This window comes from Sebastes umbrosus, chromosome 4 (assembly GCF_015220745.1).
Source record: "Sebastes umbrosus isolate fSebUmb1 chromosome 4, fSebUmb1.pri, whole genome shotgun sequence".
Classification (NCBI taxonomy): domain Eukaryota; kingdom Metazoa; phylum Chordata; class Actinopteri; order Perciformes; family Sebastidae; genus Sebastes; species Sebastes umbrosus.
Window position 1 is genome coordinate 25,219,058 of NC_051272.1, and position 17,599 is coordinate 25,236,656.

A 17,599-nucleotide genomic window follows, 5' to 3' on the forward strand; every position below is an offset into this window, starting at 1 on the left:
CAGTATCCTTTAATCTACGGTAGCTTTAAAACCCGCCCGCTACAACCTCTGAAAAAAACAGAACAGTGGCCATTGGATTTTGAAGAGGTTGATCTAACCATTTGGCAGTACCTCCCGGCCCACTAGGTGGGGCTCTGAGGCCCAGCAGTGGGTCTCGGACCAGTGGTTGAGAATAGCTGCACTAAATGATGTGTTACCCATCATTCATTGGGACACTTGAATAGAACAGATCACACCTGTGCTTTTCCTGCTATGACAATTCAAGATGTCTGCTGTGAAGAAGCCTGTTTGCAGAATTCATTCTGTAAATAACTGTGGGTGCTCGTTCATTTAAAATCATTGTAGCAAAACATATTTATTAGTCCAAAAGTACAAAATAGAAATAACATTCACTCTAAGTTTCAGTAATAAGCACAGTAGCACAAACATATGGGATAAATCTCATATAGATCGTCCTCTATAGGCAGACAGGAGACACCACAGTCCAGTCCTCAGCTAAACCTCAGCTCGTTTTCCAGTCCATAGATCTTTGCCTTCAGCGCCAGCAGCTCACCCTGAACCTTCTTTGTCCTGCTGTTGGTCTGGCGTACCTCATGCAGAATGGCTAAGTCCTGGTTGGGCCCAATATTCAGAGTAGCCTGAAACAGTGGATACATATACACCTGGTTAAACAGTTTAAATGTTAACTATGATATCAACGGAATGCAAGGCTGGAGGCGACAATTGTGAAACTATTTCTAATTTAGTTTTCTTTAATAAAAGGTAATAATTTATGATCTGTTCACATCACATATTTTCTTTGAAAGAGCTCAAAACATGCGTGTTGTGTTGAAATCACAATATAATATATATTCTCCTGATCAAGACACTAGTAGACTATTCAGAAAGTCTTTTTACCTTGAGGAGTTGTTTTTCGACATCTTTGAATTTCTGTCTGAGGTGCTTCAGGTCCGTCTTGAAGCCCTCCACCTCCATGGCCCTCCTCTTCTCCAGCGCCTCATAGCGCTGAGTCATCAGCTGGAGACGCCTGGCCATTTTGTCCGAACGGTCCTTACACACAAACGGATTTGGTACGATGAAAAACATCAGTAACAAGAAACTTGGGGATCGCCATAAAATATGAACAATCAACCAGAGATGTGCATGAGTATAGTCCAACCATAGTACCTTAAATAATTCCCTGCCCACATCCCCTTCCTCTCTGATTTGGGACAGTTCTGTCTCCAGCGTAATGCACTGCTCTCTGTACATCTCTGCCAGACGGTGGGCTTGCTTCAGATCCTCCTGCATTGCCTGATGATGATTCATTTAAAAAAAAGGTAAATAAAAAAAAACTCCAACAAACACCTCAAAGCAATAAGAGCTTGTTTACAAAAGGGATAATTTAGCAGGAACGATTTCTTTTAAGTTTTTAGTTCTTCTTTTGGGATATAAAAAAAATATATATATATAAATTATGTTACTTTTAGCTCCTCTTTGTGTGTCTGCTGTAACTCTGGCTGAGGCCGGGTGAGGAGCAGGGCTGTGCTGCTGCTGGGCTGCCACGTTGGGCCCGTCTTCCTCAGACGGTTGTGGCAAGAGTCCAGCTCCTTCAGCAGCCGGTCTTTCTCCACCATCCAGCCCTTCTCATTAGCCCGTGTGGCAAACTTTAGCTGTAAGAAATCTCTGGTGCTCTCATACAACAGGTTCTGGGTTCGCTGGAGCCTGAGGTGTCAAATGTGAGAGAAAGGGTGAGTTATACATTGAGATGAGGCTGAAGACTGTACTTATTAACATTTAAAGTAATGAGTATGATTCCAGAAAGAAGAAAAACAAGTCACGATCCACCTTTCACAACGTGAAAAAGGGTTGAAAGAGCATCATTCCTAAAATACAGTCAGCTGTAGTACAGTTGTTGTGAACGACTAAGAACGCAGACCCACTTGTCAGTCAGAACTGTGACTCGCTCCTGATCTCTCTGTCGTTGTGCCTGTCCCTCTTCTGTTTGAATCCTTCGATCCTCCAGCAGAGACTCTACCTGCTCTTTAACCAGACGGGTTTGTTCCCCCATCTGAGCCTGCAGAGCCTCCACCTGCAAACATGAGCCACAAAAATAATAGCTTGGTGCCATAGACTGTATATAAAGATGGAAGACATGACAGCTCCCCAAAAGTGAAGTCAAATCATCTGGATCGCCCCCTGGTGGCTGGCTGCAGTATAGGTCATAAATCCCACCCCCTCCATGTTAGAGGATGGGACATGAGCCAAACTAAAAGTCAAAGTACACATCAAATAACATTTTCCCAAATACGGTTTCTGTAATTTTAGGTAGTTCTTATCACACTGATGTATGTTCAAGTGTTCATTTTTCCGATAAGTTTGGTTTTAATTAGTAATTTGATGCTATAAAAAGGGGGTGAGACGTCATGATTGACAGCTGTGATTGACAGCTGCTCTGAGTGAAGTAGTTGCTGAGCCGCGGGCTCGGGAATTGTAAAGAGAGGAGATGTAACTTTAACTTTCCATAACCGTCACAAGTCTGTGTAATAGAACACGTGTCAATTTGATCATGAATGTAGTTATAGAGATATTATGGTTAGTTGTTGTGTCTTTCAAACTAAACGGCTACCGTGTTGCTAATGTAGCAGTGAGGTGGCTCATGCTAACAAGCTGCGGCCATGCTCGGCTCGTGATTGGCCCGGGCGGATGTGTGGGCGGGACCTTGATACCTACTGCGCAGACTCTGGCTCCAATATACTGTATATATACAGTCTATGGTTGGTACACTCATCAGCAAAGCCATGAAGACAGGAGAAGGGGGAAAACAAAATTCAGTCCCTTGTTAAACATATGCATTCAGAAAGTGGACACCTAGACCTACCTGTAGTAACAACGTCTGTTTGTCGTTCTTGTATTGTTCCAGGCTCTCTCCATTTACCCCGTCTGCTGATTTTGTTTTCCTGCTGCTCTCTGCTTAAACAGACATAAAATCAGAATGGCACAGTCTGTCTGGAGCAATTAAGCTTACTGTGCTTGAGTTTGACTAAACAGAAAACATTACCAGATCAGATACTGTCATTATTCAGGTTTGCTTAAACACGTTAATAGTGTTGATATCTTGATTAAAGAACACAACAAACAACAAATAATCATATTCACATCTTTCATAAGTCATTTCACACAATTTAAATAATAAATGTAGAAAAGACATTTGCAAACCTTTCCTGGTCGCAGCAGGTCTTAACTTTGTAGGCCTGAGATTGAGATTTTCTTCCGAACAGGATTCAGCCTTCTTCTGTCTGACAGTAACCTGAAATACGGTCATCACATCACATATAGCTGTCTTCAAAACATTGATTTTTTTTTTCTTTGCCTTTTTTTGCGGCCACAGACTTAATCACAGTGGAATAGACTGTTTTTTTGTCATCCCACAAAAAAGAAGAAAAAACGTATAGTATTTATATGTCACTGTGTCATTCAAATATGCAGGCAAAGGTTTGGAGACTTCTTGAGCCGCTGTTAGAGCTATAGCTAAGTCATGTAGTCAAGTAAGCAGCAAGTCAGAAAACACAAAATCGCAATTTATGAGATTTAACATGCCAATTTACATGCCCTCTTACAGCACAAGTTATTGTTAGAAATAACAAGCGATGAGCATTCCTTCGTCAGTTTGCTTATACATGTAAGTGGAACAAAATTGAGTAATGACCCTCACTGAAAATTATGTTTGAAAATACAGGAAATTACATTGTAATTATGTTATGGTTAGTCAAACTTTTTCACTGCAGATATTTTGGAAAAATACAGGTGGAAATAATCAACAATGGCTCTGTTCCATTTAGGCGTGCCAGCCAATGCAGTATTTATTAAGGCACCTGTGTTTGACAGGTCAAGACGTCTGCTGTGAGAAAGGTCTATGATGAAATAAACATGTGTACCTTGTGAGGAGGTTCCCGATGGAAATATGTGATCTCTTCTACATCAGGACCCACCAGGGCAAGAAGGTGCTGGATTTTCTTCCTGTCCTCCAATTCTCTGTACAACAGTGAATTAGGTTAGATAGCTCGTATGTACAGAAGTGCAAAGAAAAAAAGAATAATGGTAATACAATACTGAAGAGTGAGACAGATATTAAAGGCCCTGCGCACCAACACTAGTGTTTTCTTTTACTCTGGCTGATTACACCTCGGTCAATCAAGAACAGTTTGTATATGCCTACGCAGTCTGTAAGGGCTTTAAATCATCAGAAATAATATGCAGCAGTATGTCCAATGGCAGCCAATCATATAGCCCAGTAACCTATTAACATCTAATAGGCCTTTTTTATATGACAGGCATTTACACTTGTCATATCAGGAAAAGCACAGGTATAACTACTATGGTTGCAAAATTTCAGGAACATTCAAGGTGGAACTAATAACTACTAACATTAATGTTACATTTAAGTGTCCCAGTAAGCCCTGTCAGTGATCAAACCCTAATTATTAATGATATTAATAACACCTGTGCTTTTCCTGCTATCACATGTTCAAATATCTGCTGGATTCATTATCAACCGTGCACCCACCTGATCTTTAGTCGGTCATTTTCTGCATACAGCCGAAGAGACTGTTCTCTCTCTTGGAAAAGGTAGACCTGCATGTCACTCAGAGCGTTTTGCAGCTCCGTAATCTCTCCCTCACGCTGTCGTACCTCCCAGTGTAGTTTATGCTGAGGTATAATAATTCCAGGACGGAGAGAAGATCAGTTAAAAAAAAAAAAAGGTGAATATACTCCGTCATACCTGAAAAGCAGCATCACATACAAAGCAATCACATACGACTCCTGGCTTTGTCTCACCTGGTCCTCTGCGATGCTTTTGTACTTCTCCAGCATCTGCAGCAGCTCCTCATGTTCTCCGTCAAACTGGGCGATCTTCTGTCTGTAGAACTCCAGTAGCTCCCTTGAGGGGCGGAGGTACGCCAGCCGCTCATTGATGGGGGGAAGTGGGGAGTCAGGTTCTCGACCAGGGGTACGCATGTTGGCTCTGTGGTAAGAAAAGAAAAGACTTTATTAGGACTCAACTATAAGGCCTGTGGTATCTTTTAACATATAACATTATATTCTGTGCATGTACAGTACATGTCTGCAACGAATTTTAGAAACAGCAAAACATTTAAATGAATGATTACCCAGGCATTAAAACCCACTTAAGGAGTGAGACTAAATCCATGTGGGATAAGACTTAGGACTTTAACAGTGGGGGACCAGACTGAGAAAATAAGTCTAAGCATCATTCAGGGAGATTAGTTAAAAGCTTTAGCATCTTTCTCACAATGGACACTCTCAGTGCTACAGTAACATTTCTCTTGCAGAGAGACCACAAGGATGTCTGTTCTCCTGTTGATTATGTGGTCCTACCTGTGTGGTGTAGCATCTTTTGTTGGCGATCCCATCCCAGCACACAACACTGAAAACAAAAGTGGAAAAAAAATACTGTCACTCAGCAATATTGCAAAATGGTTTGTTGTTGCAGGTCCAACACTCACCGATTTCCTACGGCCAACTCTGTAACAAGAGGCCAGCAGATAAAGCTTTGCAAATTGAGTAAGAGATGGAATATACATGTTAATACAGAGATGTCAGCTTGGGGAGCACCTGTGAGAAATCATTATTAACTGAATACGGAGATATTTACAGCAAAACCTCTGTCCAAGACTGTTGTCAAACATGCCAATACTCAAGAGGTGTTGGGATACGGGTTAGGATATCCGAGGTAACAGAAAGTTAGTAAAATGTAAAAGGAAAATGTGATACACACTGTCTTGAATTTCCCTCGGGATCAATAATCTATCTATATATCTATCTATCTAAAATATATATATAATATAATAAATATATATAATAAATATTGATATTTTTAAACCGAAACTAAAAACCCATCTATTTAGTCTGGCTTTTATGTTTTATAATTTTATGGTTTTATTGTTTATACTTATTTTATTTATCATCATCATTATAGTGTTTATTTTACTATATTTTGTTTAATCAACATTTTATTGTTGATCATTATCTCTTTTATTCTATTTTATTAAAATGTCATTATTTTATTTTTTATAAAATCTGCTTATTTTGTGTAGTTCCATCATTTTTATTTATTTATTTATATTGTTATTTTTATTTTCCTTGTATTTTATTTATCTTTTATTATCTTAAATACCCATCTTTTATTGCTCTCTTATTCAATGAACTTTTATATTGGTTGTTTTGGTGTTGCATTAGTCTCTAAATCAATTTTTAACATTCTACATTTTTGTCTGTACAGCACTTTGAATTTAATTTGACTTGTTTGAAAGGTTCTATATACATAAAGCTTGACTGATTGACTGATTGATTGATTGATTGATTGATTGATTGATTGATATCTATAAGGAAAGTATCCACTTTGTATTTCAGTTGCCATGGGTTATCTACCATTAAGTAATAAGTCTACTATTCTTATAAGTATAACACACTTTAACTCTGACACATGTTCAGCTAAAAGACAAGACTCAGTTGTAGCAGAATGAAGTTGTACTTCATGAGTAAAACAAATTCACAATGTCCATTATTATCGTTGCAAAGCAGATATGTCTGTCTCTCATGATATGTATTTACAGATGTAACTTCAGATTCTGCGAAAATAAAGGAAGCACATGAATAAATACAACAACATGGCTAAAGTACATGTATCTCTGGTGTTTTCTGGCTAACATATTAATACATGTTACATACCCAGAGTGTGTAAACACTGAACTCCTCGGGGTCTGGCAGCTTGTTGTTGTTGATGTGATCGTTGCTATCGAGCTTTTGAAACCCGGACGTTACCGCCTCTTCTTCTTCTTCGTGGTAAATTGTTGTTGTTATTTTCCGTTGTTGTGCCCTCCAGCGGCCGGCCGGGCTGCTGCACTGTGTGAGTGGTGAAGTGTCATGAAAACATTAATAACACAGGCAAATATAAGATGGTAAGGGATAATTATTTATATTATATTATATATATTAGGGTTAGGGTTATATATATATTACATTATTATATTATATTATTATACTGCAGTTATTAATGTATTATGATTATTGTTACCCGGACCTGACCCTCTTTGTTCTTGTTCACAAATGTAGTAACATTTGTTTTTATAAAAAAAAAAGAGTTTATTGTATTTATCAACTATATATTTTCTTTTTTATCAACAATTTTATTACTGTTTTTATTATGTATTAACTAATAAATATTTTTTTTGCAATTGTTGTTATATTATTATTTATTAATATCACCTCATTACTTTACACTGAAAATGTACTGTATTATGACATTCAATTCAAACTTTATTGCAGACTCAAGGGGCCAGATAAGAAAAAAAGAAAAAAACAACAACAACAATGCATTACATATATTACAATACAGGAAGCACTATAAAAAAAAGTCATGATTAAAAGATATTAAAAATATTAATATTAATATAAATATATACATACATCAATGCCATACATCTTACAGAAAGTCTAAATTGTGTTTTTAATGTTGAAAATGAAAATTAAAGTTTCAGTTAAGAGAGGATTAGGTTTCATTTCTATATAAACTCCCATCATAAACAAACCTACAGTGTTTCCGGTAGATAACCAGCTCTGAAATATTAAACAGAAAGGAAAATGGCAATGAAGGAGAAAATTAATAAATAAATGAATTCATTAAAAACTGAAATGAAAGGAAGGCAGATTAAATTAAGTATATTCACAAATGTAGTAACATTTGTTTTTATAAAAAAAAAAAGAGTTAATTGTATTTATCAACTATATATTTTATTTTTTATCAACAATTGTATTATTGTTTTTATTATGTATTAACTAATACATTATTGTTATTGTTTTTGTTATTATTATTATTGTTGTTTTATTATTATTTATTAATATCACCTCATTACTTTACACTGAAAATATACTGTATTATGACATTCAATTCAAACTTTATTGCAGACTCAAGGTCCACATAATAAAAAGGAAAAATAAAACCAATACATTACATATAATACATAACAATACAGGAAGCACTATAAAAAGTCATGATTAAATATTAATATAAATATATACATACATCAATGCCATACATCTTACAGAAAGTCTAAATTGTGTTTATAATGTTGAAAATTAAAATTTAAGTTTCAGTTAAGAGGGGATTAGGTTTCATTTCTACAAAAACTCCCATCATAAACAAACCTACAGTGTTTCCGGTAGATAACCGGCTCTGAAATATAAAACAGAAAGGACAAAGGCAATGAAAGAGAAAATTAGTAAATAAATTAATTCATTAAAAACTTAAATGAAATGAAGGCAGATTCAATTAAGTATGTTCACAAATGTAGTAACATTTGTTTTTATAAAAAGAGTTTATTGTATATATGAACTATATATTTTATTTTTTTCATTAACAATTTTATTATTGTTTTTATTATGTATTAACTAATACAATTATTGTTATTGTTGTTGTATTATTATTTATTAATATCACCTCATTACTTTACACTGAAAACATACTGTATTATGACAACTTACAGAAAGTCTGAATTGTGTTTATAATGTTGAAAATTTAAACATCAAGTATGTTCACAAATGTAGTAACATTTGTTCTTATTAAAAAGAGTTTACTTTATATATCAACTATATATTTAATTTTTTACTAACAATGTTATTATTGTTTTTATTATGTATTAACTAATACATTATTATTATTGTTGTCTTATTAATATTTATTAATATCACATCATTACTTTACACTGAAAATATACTGTATTATGACATCTTACAGAAAGTCTAAATTGTGTTTATGTGTTTACATTGTGTTAATGTTGAAAATGAAAATGTAAGTTCCAGTTAAGCGAGGTTATATATATTTATTATATATTATAGGTTTCATTTCTACATAAACTCCCATCATAAACAAACCTAGTGTTTCCGGTAGAGAACCGGCTCTGCGCATGCGCGTTCACTAGAGGTTACAGACTGTCGGTCAGCGTGTAACGTTACTGAATAATGGCAGCAGCTACTCTAACTACACTACCAGCCATGAGGAGATAACGCTGAGCCCAGTATTCACTCTCACTGTTACCATGACTCATTTCTACACTCGCAGGTAGCCGGTTACCGTTAACTCAGCTACTAGTAGCTCAGCTCTGAGCTTTTACTGTCTCTTGTTTAGCAGCCCGGCTTTTACTCACAAAGTGCCCGCAGACATGCAGAGAATAAGGTCTCTGAAAACCGCCTGGCAGCTGCTGAAATCCAGCTGTGAGGAAGCAGCAAAACAAGTCAACATCTCGCCTTCGACCTCACGAAATTACAGCCATGTAAGTAGATGCAAACTTTATTTACATTAAGATAGAGGTGAATGAAGACAAAGTTAAAGGTCCCATATCGTGCTCATTTTCAGGTTCATACTTGTATTTTGTGTTTCTACTAGAACATGTTTACATGCTGTAATGTTAAAAAACAACAACATTATTTTCTGTCTGCCTGAATATGCCTGTATTTACCCTCTGTCTGAAACGCTCCGTTTGACGGATTGCAACAGAATTGCGTTGCTAGGCAACAGCTTGGGTCCATGTGTACTTCCTGTCAGCTGATGACATTCACATACACTGCAACAGGAAATAAACTGGGACACATTTAGTATGTTTACATTTAAAATTGTGTAAAGGGTCTAAATATTGTATATTCGTGACATCACGAATGGGCAGAAATCCTGACAGCTCATTTCAAATGTAGAGTTTCTGAATACGGGCTGTGTGTATTTCCCTGTGGATTGAGTGTTTCGATACTTTCACAGTATTTATATAACACTTAAACCTGCTTCAAAATAAAAAAAAACATGAAAATCTCAGTTTTTTTATAATATGGGACCTTTAAGAAAAAGACATGCGCTTTTCATCTGTTTTGCTTATTTGTTGCCAATTGCAAAGCTAAAATGGAAAGAAAAACACATTGAACACCATGTTGAAGCTAATTACAGCACACACACACGGATGATGATTACTGTGGTGTTTAGCACATCTCACATTTACAACACTAGTTATTACTATCATATTCACCCAATTCATTAATCAATGAGTCCTCTGCTCCAATAAAACTGTGTAATTTATGTACTCTGAGGACAAAGTCTCACGCAGTTCCCTGTGTGTGAAGTGACGAGATTATGACGAGAACTCAGTCTGTAGTGTCACAGCAAGTTAATGAACAACCGCATGTTTTCACACTGCACATGCCACCACTCTCTGGCTCCCAGCTCCCTCCTCAGGGCTCCAGCTCCTTCGGGCTCCTCTTTGACATTGATGGGGTGCTGGTTCGAGGCAGGACGCCGATCCCTGCAGCCAAGCAGTGCTTCAAGAACCTGGTGGACCGCCATGGGAAATACAAGGTGCCTGTGGTGTTCGTCACCAACGCTGGGAACTGCATGAGGCAGACCAAAGCTGAGTTTCTGTCACATCTGCTTGAGGTGGAGGTAAAATGAATGAACACTCAATATCTTTTTGTAAGTGTCCTCAGCGTGCTTTGTCTTGTGTTTTTTTTTTTCTTCTTCTCTGACATCAACCTTTAATTCTCAGGTGTCTCCAGACCAGGTGATGCTGTCCCACAGTCCTTTGCGAATGTTCACCCAGTTCCACAAAATGCGCGTGCTGGTGTCAGGACAGGGTCCCGTGGAGGAGGTCGCACACAAGTATCCTGTCTTAAATCTGGGACTCCCTCTGGATGTTGACCTCAAAAGTGTGTACGTTCTGTTTATTCAGTGTATTTCTGTTCATGTGCCACGTAGTTATCAGTATGTAATCTTTGTACCCTTTGTTCCCTTTGATGTCTGACTGTCTCCGTGAGGCCCTTTCACCGATTTCTTTCTTTTTTTTAGGGATTGGAGTGAGTTTCTTTTTCTTTTTCTCCTGTGGGGTTTGTCATTAATTCAAATTCAACACCAAATCTCGGAATAACCCAGTGGTTAACACCTGAACATATAAAGAAATATAGTAAGGAAACAAATTATAGAATGAAAAATCCCCATTGCAAGCAGGTGGTATCTGTGATTCCTTAGTTAGACAGAAGTGTTTCCTTCATATGTGTTTTGTGGCTCATAAATCATCTGTGTTTGACCTTAACACACCACCCTTCAGCTTGGGCTTTCAGGATGTCGTTACAATAGACATGCTCAGGGAGGCATATCCTCTTCTAGATGTCGTTGATCACAACAGAAGGCCCAAAGATAGTGTAAGTAGTATCAATATTGAAGCCAGTTCTTGTTCAGTTACGGATGAGCGAGACATCTAATCAATTGTGTGTATTGTCCAACAGATTCCCTCCACCAAAGGCTTACCCCCAATAGACGGTATGTTTCCACACACAGTGTTTATATTTGTATTGAACACAGGTATGGCTGTCTTTTATGTTATTTCCTTCTTCGCATGTTTGTTCCTCCAGCTGTCATCCTATTTGGTGAGCCAATCAGATGGGAGACCAACCTCCAGCTCATCGTCGACGTGCTCCTGACAAACGGGAAACAAGACAGCGCCTGGAGTTCGATGCGGTACCCTCACATCCCGGTCTTGGCCTGTAACATGGACCTGCTGTGGATGGCCGAGGCGAAGAATCCCAGGTACTGTGTGTGTGTGCGTGCGTGCGTGCGTGCGTGCGTGCGTGCGTGCGCGCGTGTCAAAAATACACACCCTGAAACATTATTAAAAGTGTTAATATTATACTAAATGTCCCTGTGTCACAGGTTTGGTCACGGTATGTTCCTGGTGTGCCTAGAGAGCCTGTACAAGAAGGTCACCGGCAATGAGCTGAAGTACGAGGCTCTGATCGGTAAACCCAGCGTGGTGACGTATAACTACGCCGAGCTGCTGATTAGACAGCAGGCTGAGAGACTTGGCTGGACCACACCTGTGAAAACGCTGTATGCTATAGGGTGAGTCACTCAGTCGTCTCTTGACTTTAGACCCACATTTGAAACTTCAAGACACACAAGAATCGTGCTGTTTGTCCCTTTGTCTGACACAATAACTTTAATTTGAAGAAAGAGCTCCTTTTAATGTGCCGTCACTGACTCCATCTCCTTTTACAGTGATAACCCCATGGCTGACATATACGGTGCCAACCTGTACAACCACTACCTGCGGGCTTCTCACCGCACCAAGGCCCAGATGCAGGCTAAGAGCGGCGGAGTAGGAGTAGATGCCTTGCCAGAAACTGTTGATGACGGCCCAAAAATGACATCAGCGGAACTAGGTGGAGCGTCAGGTGTGTACGGGGCGGAGGAGGACCTCCCCGAGGGCTGCAGCTCCATCCTGGTGTGCACAGGAGTGTACAGCAGAGAGCAGCAGGAGCTGCCCGCGGACCCGGCGCATACCGTCTCAGAGCAGCACATCTTCCACGGCCACAGGGACTTCCGCTTTGACCCCAGCCTCACGCAGCCGTCCTTCGTGGTGGAGGACGTGAAGGAGGCGGTGGAGCTGGTGTTTCAGCAGGAAGGCTGGCCTCTGGAGTAGGATGAGTGGTTCGCAAACTCACAGCCGTCCAGTAAACAGCTCTAACTGGTAGCAGCAGAAGCTTTATGAGCGTTTGTTTTTTTACTAATATATGGCCCTGATTATCACAGAGGAGATGTAGCTGTTTCACGTCAAAGTGCCATAGAATCAGCTGCAAAAAGCAACAATATGCAGTTTTAACACCCAATGGAAAGTTACACCCATTTTAAGTCAGTCATGCATGGTAATGTCTTACAGACTGCTGCAGTATTTTTTTCGTTCAATGAACACACATCAGTTTCTAATCGCCCTACAGTACCTACTACTTTCTCTTTACTGTATGTCAAGGACTCAAGTTCTCTTTTTCATGGATTGTTAAAAAGTCTACATGTTGAGTTACATCCATTTTTACTGCACTCAGACTTTTATCTAGTATCTGTAAGTTCAGGGATGACAGACATAGTTCAAACATAGTTACACCTTAAACTGGATCAGATTGATTCAGAAAGAATGAGCCCTGTATAAAGACACATCTTCTGGTTCATCTGTGACACAGCGTATTGTCTAGAGACAAAGATGGATTTGATTCTTTGCACAACCGTCTACCTAACTGGGTCATCTTGCCTTTCCAAAATATACACCCCACCCCCCCAGCGGGTCTTAACTAGACCAGTCCTGCTGTTTGTTTTTACTGCTATCATATTTCAGCTTGATTTGTTTTTAAGATAGGGTGAATGCGTAACCACTAATGCTGATGAGATTAAGTTGCCAGGTTTCAGTTTAGTACCTCATTTGGTCTCAAACAAGAGCACGGTACTGTTATTCTAGTATTGTTTTGTAGAATTGAAAGGTCCCAGTTTCAACAGAAATGAAAAAGGTGCTATTTTTCTGTCAAATGGTTAAAGTAATTAGAACTTTATGAATGGTTAATGTGAATGTTTGTAATCAAAGACTTTTGTGGCAGAAAAAGGTACCTAAAGTTGCAGCACCACTGAAATGTTCACACTGTCCTGGTGTGTTATATATTTGTATATGACAAAGAAGGATTTGCAAGTGAATAAATTGTAGGTTAAAAATGTGGAACTTTGGTAATGTGCTGAAAGAGCTGTACTGAATGAAAGAACAATTAAAAAGGACGAAAGACACAAAAAGTTGCTTGTCGAGTGAAATCATTCTGTATACTGTATCACATTCAGCAGCAGTTATCCTCAGATGAAAATATAACAAAAACCGTTTGATAAGCAACCACCATTTATACCTGTGTTACTGATACTACAAACTGTATAAATATTAAATGTCAAAATATGTACAAAACGTTCACACACACAATGCAATGTAGTTTCTCCTAAACAAGTCTTAAACAACACATCATCCCTGCTTCAGTCTGCTCAGCAGCCACACCTTTTATCTGAAGACGAAGCGCCATGGACCGGGTGGGAGCTGCTATTCAACATAAATTGAGGTGAGTCTTCAGAAATCTCGTCTATGATGGTCATGCCGTTGCGTGCCAGCAGCTCCCGGGCCATGAGGACGAAGGCCGCCTCCACGTTCTGGGCTTCCTTGGCCGATGTTTCCAGAGCGGCCAGCGCACCTTTGTTTTCTGCCAGAGTGCACGCGTCCTCGAACAACACCTGCCTCTGAGCCTGAAGGTCTGACTTATTACCTGCAAGGTTGAACAGAGCAGGAAGTGAAAAAAGTTGTTAATCTCTATCATTGTAATCTGACATTTTCTCTATTAATGTTTTGTCTATCAAATGAGAGAAAATTGTAGAAAATTATTTCTCAATCTACCACAATTTTTCACAATTACCCAGATCCCAATGTCTTGTATTGATATTGCTTGTTTTCTCCGACCAACAGTACAAACCCCAAAAGATTGCTATCATATATGACAAAGAAAAGTATCAAATCCTCACATTTGAGAAGCTGGAATCAGATAATGTTCAGCATTTTTGCTTGAAAAATTACTTAAAGGGGAATTACACCCATTTTCAAAATTCATACTTGTTACTCCTGTGGTCTAAGACAGTCCAAAAATATCAATAAACATGAACAACTCTCTCCCATATCCCAAAACTAGAGCGCTAAAACTCAAACTTGTGATGTCATAGTCTGGAGCTGCTCCATAGACAATAAATGGGGAGAGATGTTCTAGATGACACTGAGAGCACCCAGGGAAATGTTCTGGGTACATTTTGTTTTTCACAACTGACAACACTACAATAAAATAAAGATCATTTGGGTATAAAAAAGAAAAACATTTTGTGGGTCCACAAAATCAGTCTCTCATTCTTTGTCTATGGAGCAGCTCCAGACTTTATACTCTATGACATCACAAGATTGAGACTTACTTCTATGGTGTCTGGCTTTGAAAGAGAGCAGCTCATGTTAAAAAATATTGATTGAACTTTCCTAGCCCATGGAAATAACATATTGGAATTCTTAATTTAGGTTGTGTTCCCTTGAAACGATTGTTTATCAAAACGGTATATTGTTCTGTCGATTGACATCATTTAATCCACTGATTGTTTCAGCCCATCAAACCAACAGTCCAACACCCCAAGATATTCAATTTACTAATTATATAAAAGCTGAAACCAGAGAATGATTGGAGTTTTTGGTTGATAAATTATCAAAATAGTTGTACATTATCAGATGAAAAAAGGTTGGGAATCACTGGTGTATTGTGTCCTACAGTCTAGGAATATGTTTTGGGGTTTACTGACCAATATAAAACCAACTTATTCCCACTCTACTACTCACCAATGAGGATCAGGACCACGCTGGCCGCCCCAAACTGCTCCACCTCCCTGATCCAGTGAGTGACGGATTCAAACGTGGTGCGGCGTGTGATGTCATAGGCCACTATGGCCCCGTGGGCACTGCGGTAATAGCTTTGAGTTATGGTGCGGAAACGCTCCTGTCCTGCTGTGTCCCACACCTGCATCTGCAATGACAACACAAAACTCAATCCAATGTGACTTAAATGATTGTTCTTTTGCTTCAAAAACACTCTTCAGAAGTTATTCAGACGTGCTGTGAACTCTGAGTCATTGTGCCAAAACTCATTAGCATAACAAAACATCCATGCAGTTAACGAATTAACACACCCAGAAAGCTAACACACAGATGATGTCATCTGAAGGAGGCAGTCAGCCACTCTTTAGAGGAAAAAAATACTGATCAACTGAAGCAAGCAAAGGGAGTATTTACTTTGAGATAAGAGACACATCTCACATCAAAATATACCCATGATCAAATTAAGTGATCCCTAATGTATGTGGGAATGATTGTGCATCATAAGTTGCAATCCAGGAATGTGTCTGAGCAAAGCTCAACTTCTAAAAGCATGAAAAGAGCAGAGTGCGTGTCACCTACCTTCACTTTCTTGCCATCGATGTCCAGGGTGCGAACAGTGAAGTCGACCCCGATGGTGTTTTGCTGTTTCTCGATGAATATGCCGGACTTGAACCTCTGGACCACGCAGGTCTTCCCCACATCTGAGTCCCCAACCAGGATGATTTTGAAAAGAAAGTCGAAAGAGTCCTCAATCTCCGGCCCTGCAAACTGCATGGTGAAGGGAGGAATATATACACAGAAAAAACAACACACACACACACACACACACACACACACACACACACTGATGCTGAAACACTAGATCCAAGATCTCTGTGCCTCTATGCAACAGAACTGGTTCCTTCCAAGTTGTGTCAATAAAAACGCAGACTATTTACAGACACAGCAGTCACATCCTTGTCAGAAAAAAAGGGGCTAATCAGGTTTATACCAGCAGTATATAAGAGTTCATGTGGCTCCAGCTGAATATATGTGATCCACAGGTGAAGTTGTCCCAGTCAGATTAAAAAAAAAACACTAAATATATGAATAATCTCACTGTTGAATCCAGTTTTTACTCCAACAGCTTGCCTCTTCTGTCATTTTTAACCTCATTCACAAACTCTACTCAGGATTCAAATTCCCTTTTTCCTGTAAGTATGTCTGCATCCAAAAGTTGTGTTTCTTCATCCTGTGCTTGTTTCCATGTCTATCGGACACATTCTTGAAGTCTTAAACACACGTTTACTCTGCACTGCTGCCCTTTAGACTGTCACTCTCTCTGCCCTCTTCACCGCTCCCCCCTCACTTTCAGTCTGAGATATTATAGACACGCCTCCTACCTGTCTTGGTAGGTGTGACCTCCAACTGCCGGCCCACCTGCACCACTGCATCTTGGGATGTGAGTTTTCTATTCAGGCTCTGTAGTAGGACACAATACCTGGAAGAGGCAGAAATAAAAATTAATGACCTGAAACATCGCTTATTAACAAAAGTACTGGCTCAGGCATGTGGATGGGATAGATTTAGACATACTGAGCTCTCTGGTTTTATAACTAACTGGTTATGACTTACCATTTTAGTTAGAGGTACACAGAGAGCCGAAGTGCTGGAGGCTGACTTTGAACAGAATAGCATATCTTTATGAAGACAGGTTTTGCTAACAAGGCTCAGTGTGCAAATATCCCTGAGCAAACACATAAACCACTCGTGCAAATTTCACATCTCCTGACAGAAAGTAAACACTTGACATGTGTCTTAACAGCTGTCCTTTGGACCCCAGAATGTTTTTTGTACATTTTAAAAACGCCCTACACTGTTATCCCCCTGGCTGACTACTGTCAACTAACACATTCCACAGCACTCAACAACAGACGGGGGGTTAAGCATAGCGTAAGCACTGACAAAACACGACAGACACATTGAAAGGATGCAGTTAAAGACGGGATAATCTAACATAATTAAAATCATTTTACCTCAGGCTGCATACATTGATATCACAGTGAGATGTTAACACAGAATGAGGATACTGCTCTGAATCTGAATCAGTCTCTCTCTTTCTCTCTCCACCCCCTCACTTGTTCTGTCGTCATCTCAGCCCATAGAAGAACAAGGCACAGCTGGACACAGAACAATGTGTGAGTGTGAGGGGCACTTTACCAAGCTGGGTCTATCTTTGGCCGTGACCACCAGCCACCTTCTTTCTGCTGTGTGGTTGTGTGTGGTTGATGCCTTATTGAATGTAATGAATGAAATGTGGTTTTGTT

General features: G+C 39.1%; 3 protein-coding genes across 6 annotated transcripts; 1 reads left to right on the forward strand and 2 right to left on the reverse strand.

The window, feature by feature from the left end:
• Positions 1-329: 329 nt before the first annotated feature.
• ccdc77 (coiled-coil domain containing 77) lies at positions 330-6,844 on the reverse strand. 3 transcript variants are annotated; one of them, XM_037767898.1, is made up of 13 exons: positions 6,733-6,815; positions 5,508-5,526; positions 5,380-5,428; positions 4,819-5,005; positions 4,547-4,689; positions 3,918-4,014; positions 3,199-3,289; positions 2,861-2,952; positions 1,923-2,071; positions 1,464-1,704; positions 1,168-1,293; positions 898-1,050; positions 330-638 (listed from the first exon to the last, which is right to left on the reverse strand). In XM_037767898.1, the coding sequence occupies exons 3-13, from the start codon at positions 5,412-5,414 to the stop codon at positions 492-494; spliced, it is 1,461 nt and encodes a 486-aa protein (XP_037623826.1). In that variant the 5' UTR covers positions 5,415-5,428; positions 5,508-5,526; positions 6,733-6,815; the 3' UTR covers positions 330-491. The 3 variants fall into 3 exon arrangements, with proteins under 3 accessions (XP_037623826.1, XP_037623827.1, XP_037623825.1); XM_037767899.1 differs by lacking the exon at positions 5,508-5,526 and having other exon boundaries at positions 2,861-2,949; positions 6,733-6,844; XM_037767897.1 differs by lacking the exon at positions 5,508-5,526 and having other exon boundaries at positions 6,733-6,844.
• Positions 6,845-8,957: 2,113 nt separating this feature from the next.
• hdhd5 (haloacid dehalogenase like hydrolase domain containing 5) lies at positions 8,958-13,645 on the forward strand. The gene is made up of 8 exons (XM_037767901.1): positions 8,958-9,332; positions 10,268-10,483; positions 10,587-10,699; positions 11,145-11,238; positions 11,323-11,356; positions 11,449-11,623; positions 11,747-11,935; positions 12,092-13,645. The coding sequence occupies exons 1-8, from the start codon at positions 9,222-9,224 to the stop codon at positions 12,513-12,515; spliced, it is 1,356 nt and encodes a 451-aa protein (XP_037623829.1). The 5' UTR covers positions 8,958-9,221; the 3' UTR covers positions 12,516-13,645.
• A 5-nt stretch (positions 13,646-13,650) lies between these two features.
• Positions 13,651-17,522, reverse strand: LOC119487213 (ras-related protein Rab-19). 2 transcript variants are annotated; one of them, XM_037767922.1, is made up of 5 exons: positions 17,309-17,522; positions 16,676-16,773; positions 15,873-16,061; positions 15,258-15,441; positions 13,651-14,157 (listed from the first exon to the last, which is right to left on the reverse strand). In XM_037767922.1, exons 2-5 carry the CDS (start codon positions 16,724-16,726, stop codon positions 13,883-13,885), a joined length of 699 nt encoding a protein of 232 aa, XP_037623850.1. In that variant the 5' UTR covers positions 16,727-16,773; positions 17,309-17,522; the 3' UTR covers positions 13,651-13,882. The 2 variants fall into 2 exon arrangements, with proteins under 2 accessions (XP_037623850.1, XP_037623851.1); XM_037767923.1 differs by having other exon boundaries at positions 16,908-17,522.
• Between the last annotated feature and the right edge of the window lie 77 nt (positions 17,523-17,599).

Bases quoted from the DNA above. Each gene is read 5' to 3' on its own strand.
- LOC119487213 (XM_037767922.1), bottom strand. From the start codon at position 16,726: ATGCAGTGGTGCAGGTGGGCCGGCAGTTGGAGGTCACACCTACCAAGA. The intron at 16,062-16,675 runs GTAGGAGGCGTG...TTCACCATGCAG, and splicing joins GGTCACACCTACCAAGACAG to TTTGCAGGGCCGGAGATTGA. The intron at 14,158-15,257 runs GTGAGTAGTAGA...TCAACCTTGCAG, and splicing joins CGTGGTCCTGATCCTCATTG to GTAATAAGTCAGACCTTCAG.
- hdhd5 (XM_037767901.1), top strand. From the start codon at position 9,222: ATGCAGAGAATAAGGTCTCTGAAAACCGCCTGGCAGCTGCTGAAATCC. The intron at 11,239-11,322 runs GTAAGTAGTATC...ATTGTCCAACAG, and splicing joins ACAGAAGGCCCAAAGATAGT to ATTCCCTCCACCAAAGGCTT. The intron at 11,936-12,091 runs GTGAGTCACTCA...CTCCTTTTACAG, and splicing joins AAAACGCTGTATGCTATAGG to TGATAACCCCATGGCTGACA.
- ccdc77 (XM_037767897.1), bottom strand. From the start codon at position 5,414: ATGGGATCGCCAACAAAAGATGCTACACCACACAG. The intron at 4,690-4,818 runs GTGAGACAAAGC...ATTATACCTCAG, and splicing joins AAAGCATCGCAGAGGACCAG to CATAAACTACACTGGGAGGT. The intron at 1,705-1,922 runs GTGGGTCTGCGT...TTGACACCTCAG, and splicing joins GTCACAGTTCTGACTGACAA to GCTCCAGCGAACCCAGAACC.